The sequence below is a fragment of the Diaphorina citri genome, unplaced genomic scaffold, assembly GCF_000475195.1.
Source record: "Diaphorina citri unplaced genomic scaffold, Diaci psyllid genome assembly version 1.1 scaffold6572, whole genome shotgun sequence".
Lineage (NCBI taxonomy): Eukaryota > Metazoa > Arthropoda > Insecta > Hemiptera > Psyllidae > Diaphorina > Diaphorina citri.
In genome coordinates, this window is record NW_007383948.1 from 4635 (window position 1) to 10610 (window position 5976).

At 38.6% G+C, this 5976-nt stretch overlaps 1 protein-coding gene and 2 long non-coding RNA genes across 4 annotated transcripts in view; 2 read left to right on the top strand and 1 right to left on the bottom strand.

Annotated features, from left to right (window-relative positions):
- Positions 1-5878, top strand: part of LOC103522015 (gem-associated protein 7-like) — a 10506-nt gene extending 4628 nt beyond the window's left edge. The window contains exons 1-2 of one of the 2 annotated variants that reach the window (XM_008487125.3): positions 4269-4683; positions 5523-5878. In XM_008487125.3, the coding sequence (XP_008485347.1) occupies positions 4593-4683; positions 5523-5692 (261 nt within the window). In that variant the 5' untranslated portion in view covers positions 4269-4592 and the 3' untranslated portion in view covers positions 5693-5878. Of the gene's footprint in view, positions 1-4268; positions 4684-5522 lie in introns of those variants that run through there. The other variant, XM_008487124.3, reaches the window with a different exon arrangement.
- On the top strand, positions 1396-2039 carry LOC113472620. The gene is made up of 2 exons (XR_003394848.1): positions 1396-1563; positions 1999-2039. It is a non-coding gene; the product is annotated as an uncharacterized LOC113472620 (long non-coding RNA).
- Positions 2563-3523, bottom strand: LOC113472621. Its single transcript, XR_003394849.1, has 2 exons — positions 3080-3523; positions 2563-2730 (listed from the first exon to the last, which is right to left on the bottom strand). It is a non-coding gene; the product is annotated as an uncharacterized LOC113472621 (long non-coding RNA).
- Positions 5879-5976: the final 98 nt, after the last annotated feature.

A 5976-nucleotide genomic window follows, 5' to 3' on the forward strand; every position in this document is an offset into this window, starting at 1 on the left:
GGCATGTGAAATCTTCAGAAATAAAGATACGTATCTATTAATTTATTCCTTATATTCTAATCAAGGATGTATAATCAGGATGCCTGCGTGTAACACTTCGGAGCTTCTTACACATAGAAGATTATCTTAAGATTCCGTGACATTACGCATGGGTAACTCCGATACATGAGTTATGTATTGATTAATAGAGGGAGTAGTTAACATTTGTGTTAGCATTTGGAACTGTTTGGAGTGACGTGCACCCTACTTTGAGATAGTTTCTTCTGTAGGAGTAAGACTCTTATGACTCCATGGGGTCAAAAAAGTGTCGTGGAGCCTATATGTATTGACAGTTTGAATGACTGGCTGTTACAAAAAGACCCATGTGCTGAGTGGACTTTGTTGTGTTTCTTTGTCCTTATAATATAGATGTGGTTGTACGAAAGTTCAAGTAATCGTTCTTAAAGCAACACGATCCTTCATTAAAACTGACAAAGATTTATAGTTCAATACTGGTTTATCCGTAAATCCTCCAACTTGAGAAAACATTAAAAAGTCCCGAACATGGAGGTTCCGTTAATAAAGACTGAAATGGTTCAGTCCCTTGACCACGACGACGTAGGAAAAGCATCAACAAATGTTCAATTTTCAGTCTTACTGTGCGATTTATTTTTGAGTCTAAGAAGACTGTATACACTAGATTGGAGTAACGGAGCGACGGAGGGCCAAAGTTAATTTTTTCACAAAGGGTGGGGAGTAATGGAGCAGTTGCAGTTGGGTAAAAATTATGAATAAAAGGTCGATTCCTACGTAAAAAGTTGTGAAAAATCCAAATCTGAAGTCAAAACTCCGAAAAAGTAACTTTAAAAGGTCGAAAATTCAATTTTTAATTGCCGTTTTAATTAAAAAGTTCAAAGAGTTGTGACGTCAGACTTAATGTCAAAATGCGCAGAAACGCTCGCGCACAAACAAACGAAGCGGGAGTCATGAATTATGACGTCATCGCCTACGGGAGCATAAGTCGTGACGTCAAACTTTACGATTTATCGGTATTATTTAAATCGATTTATCTCGGTATCTAGAAGTCGTAGAAGAAAAAGAAAAATTCTGTTGGTCCTCATTTTTCCTGCTCTATGACTTTGAAACATCACACAAGTAAGCGCAACTGATCTATTTAATGACGGGAATATACATATTTATTTTGAAACTAGTGGTTGACAAGAACAAAAAATTTCATCCAAATCGGTTTCTTCAAATAAATTGATTCCAAGGGCAAGGAAAACCTAGACCCTTGACAAATGGAGTGTGCCTGAAGGCATGTGATGTGTCTGAAGATGTTTTCGATACCTCCTTAGCTACTGTTTTCTTTTGAAAAAGGCCATTATAGAGTTCCACTTTTGTTGCTTGTACTGCAGGAGGTGCGTGACAGTGGGAGGTATCAACAAGAACTACCTAGAGGAGGAGAAGTACGAGCTTCCATATTACGATATGGTACCCACAGATCCTTCGTTCGATGACATGCATCAAGTCGTGGTCATCAAGAAAGTACGACCTGCCATACCTCCACGGTGGCAGGACAACTCGGTAAGTATCACTCGTGAGTTTCACACGATTTTTTCCCGAATATCCTGTAGGCAATGTAATTTAAATGAGTGTTCCCACTACACACGACACGATTTATTTCCTAACGACACATAATGTCCTTGCAGGCAATGTAATTTACATGAGTATTCCCACTATCACTATACACGACACGATTTTTTTTCCGAACGACAAGTGGGAACGCACCTTTATTCTTACTTCATTGGCTTCATTCCAATTGAACGACCAAAGTGACTTTCCAACAGTCTAGTTAGCTTGGAGGGTAGCGCGTCTGCCTAGTCTGCCTAGTAAGTCGCGGGTTCGATTCCCGCCCGGGGGGTATTACTGTTTGTTTGTCCGATTTTGATGAAAATTGACCAACAGTGTTTGTCACAAAGGGAGTTCGTTCATCACTCTTCAATTGTTCTCTCATTACAGGTTTTATCCCATCTTGCTCAAATCATGCAAGAGTGCTGGCATGAGTGGTGTGTAAATGTGTGCCAGGGTGTAATGTCTAATTTAATTTTCATAACAGGAAATGGTTTCTCACTTTTGATCCTCTCATTTTTCTCCTAATGGAAACTAGAATGGAGGGTAGCGCGTCTGCCTTGTAAGTCGCGGGTTCGATTCCCGCCCGGGGGGCTATTACTGTTTGTTTGTCCGATTTTGATGAAAATTGACCAACAGAGTTTGTCACAAAGGGAGTTCGTTCATCACTCTGCAATTGTTCTCTCATTACAGGTTTTATCCCATCTTGCTCAAATCATGCAAGAGTGCTGGCATGAGAACCCGGGAGTAAGACTGACCGCATGATAAACTTGCAAATAGTCGAATGATAGAATTCCAATTGCAGAGTGTCAGTAAATGACCTAAAAACTCAGACGGTCTGGCGTGAGTTACCAGTTCAATGCCAAACTGTAAGGCCAGCCACTCACTATCAGGTAGACTTTAAGACAGGTGCACCTGATCAGACTGACCGCGCTTCGAGTCAAGAAAAGTCTGTGTCGGCTGGATGAAGCCTATGCGAACGTGAAAATCGTCTGATGACCTCTGCTCAGTGCTCAAAACGAACGCGTGACTGATCTGGACTGGGCTTGTCGGATCAAATATTTGTGTCACGCTGGGAAAAGTTAAACGTAGCACATAACGTATGACTGGATTTTTTTTCACCTCGCCCGATTTAGCGCAAGGGAACTATCTGAGAATTCTATATTTCGAGACTAAGAAATATCTCTCTTCAAAATTGGTAGTGCAATCTGGTTCTTGTCCTCTGCAGTGTTTCCCTCTGAGATTCTAAGTCTTTGAGAACGTCAGTGGCAATTTTTTCCGTTTCTATTGCTATTCTGTAGCCTGTTTCCAAGTGTTTCCCTGTTCTCTCTATTTCTTCAGATGTATCTAGGAGCCTTTGGGATTGTTCTTCGTTTATATTGGTACTGTTTTCACTGAAATATTCTACATGATATTCTGAAAGAATAGAAATAATTACAATAAAGTCACCTTTTTGATGGGGTTTTTTCACCTCGCCCGATTTAGCGCAAGGGAACTATCTGAGAATTCTATATTTCGAGACTGAGAAATATCTCTCTTCAAAATTGGTAGTGCAAAAACGAAACAGCTACTTATTTTGAAAAGGGGCAGTGCGAAAACAAAATAGCTACCTTGAAAAGAGGTAATGCGAAAACTTCACTGGTACATTTACCAGTTACCCACCCCACTCTCAGTTTTACATGTAACCACGTTAATTTTATTTTGGTCCTTTTTCGGACGTTTTTCAAGCATCTGCGCTTACGGTAAAGCCAACGTTTTGGTCAGTTCAAAAGTGGCTTTTAAATCATTGTGAAACATTTAGGCAGCTATTTTTCAGGGTCCCATTATTTTCTCTTTTTTTCATATAAATATTCATAGGTTCTTAGATCCCAATATGTATTGGGAATCCATTCTTCACACTTGGCTGTTGACGTTTTGCCTTCCCAATTTAAAGATTGCGGTAGTGCTCCGCCCCACCAAGTCCAAACAGTTTGACATATCATAGAACCACAGGCAAGATATAAAGTCTGTGTGGGAATTCTACTTAAACCCTAGAACACGTTATTGTGACATTATTTCGGACACAAAAATAGGTTCAAGGCTAATGGGATGAAGTGTGTTTCCAGAGTAGACAAGCAAACGTGATAAAAGTGGGTCTGGGATTCTGTTGAAAAGACTTACTCTGGTTCTTGTCCTCTGCAGTGTTTCCCTCTGAGATTCTAAGTCTTTGAGAACGTCAGTGGCAATTTTTTCCGTTTCTATTGCTATTCTGTAGCCTGTTTCCAAGTGTTTCCCTGTTCTCTCTATTTCTTCAGATGTATCTAGGAGCCTTTGGGATTGTTCTTCGTTTATATTGGTACTGTTTTCACTGAAATATTCTACATGATATTCTGAAAGAATAGAAATAATTACAATAAAGTCACCTTTTTGATGGGGTTATAGATTCTTTTTCATCATTATTATTTAAAAAATTAAAATCAGATAAAAATAAATAAATTATTCTTATCAAGACAATTTTGATTAAGATGTTTTAAATTGGTGAGCTTTCGATGTCACTCAGGACTAATGGTTTGATAAAAGTAAAAAAGTGATAAGTTGATAAGTGATAACGATAAGAAGTGATAAGCTGATAAGGGACAAGAAATCAAGAAAAACAACAAACAAGCAAACCAAAAAAATCAAAAGCAAGCAGTGCAAGTGCGCAGCCGCGTCCACACTACACATTTTACGGTGTTGTCAGATGTCTCCGTCAAACGTCAAAGTTGAGGCAAGGCGCCAATTTTTAATTTTAAACTTTGGCCTTCAGGCGTTTCTCAACTTTTGCGTACCGTACTAGATACGGGAGCGATACAGCCATCAGCCATAGGAAATAGGATACAAAATTACAAAAAGCTCCTGAAAAAGCGAAGTAAAACCAAAACCGACCCCATTGAATCACCATGGAATGATTTTACAGCAAAGCATCACACTAGAAAGCTAGAAACCATTGATACTACTCCCTAAATATGGATGTTGATAGAACATCCAGTAGATCTGATGAAGAAATAGCAGCTGAAATGAGAGAAAAGTTTCTCAAAGCCATGTCTTCTTTATCAGGTAAGTAAAAAAAAAAATGTACCCTCTTTCTCATTAATTCAAGGCACACTCCATTTTATTGACAAACAAAAACAGGTCAGAAAATAAATTATCTGCACTGACTGAAATCTGAACCCAGTACATCCAAGCCGAGAGTCCAGAGTGCTCAGACTGCTCAGCCACACAGGGCAAAACTTTTTTTTTTTACCCGAGAATATCCTGATCATGTTGCAGTACCTACTGCTTTTAAAGCTACAAGGGTCACTTGGATTGAAAGTTTCCCGTTAAGACCTGGAATCATCTATATAAAAATGAATATTTGTTTGTGTGTGTTTGTTTGAACTTTATATCTGGCCAAACCACTCATCCGATTGCTATGAAACTTTGTGAACTTATTGCTTGAACTCCCATGAAGGTCATTTTGTTAAGCTATGCCGAGCAAGACCACTAAATGGACAGCCATGCCTTAAGGGTTTACTAGCAGAAATCCAGAGCAAAGCGACCGATTTCGGCTAGTATTCAATATTCACAAGACTGGAAATCCAAACCTATGAAAGTGATATGAGAACTCACACACAGGTCCTGGGAGATCTATGTTGCATGATTCCAGTGTAAAAGGTATCAATCATATTAATATGTTTGGATTTTCAAGCTGCATCCCACACTACTAAACATCATGTGTCTACATTATATGCTGCAAGCCTAAGGGTGGATCTGAAGCAGTGAGTCTTGTGACAAAACAGGTTCATACTGTAATTCAGTCTTGAGCATTGGAGGTCTCCCCTTTAGAATCAGATGAAAGATTCTACTACAGGGAAGTGATTTTGATCCTACTATACCTAATTTCTATTTTGTTTCAGGTCAACCTTGTACAATCAATATGTTTGAAAGAACCGTTGTCACTGCAGAATTTCAAGGCACCAACTCTGACCTAACTGAATTTTATGTGAGGAATTTAAAAACTCCTATTGGTACTTTTCATGAACATGCTTTGTTACGAGTTGATGATATTGTGGATATTGAGATATGAATAACTAATCAATCATGTTGATGAAAGTCGTGGGAGTATAAGTGCACCCACAAATAAGAAGAATGATGAAACATTCAGTCAGGATTTCACACAACTCTCTCGTAAGATTGAAACAGACAAGTGTGACACTAGAGACTTGTAGAAAAAGTTTGATTCTCCCAGTATCAAGCTATAAAAGACCGAGTATTTTTATTATTATTGTTATCATTATTATTATTTTTCTTTCTGAATTTGAGGGTTTTTGGACACCTCCTCACATTATCTAATTACAATAATGAACAAAC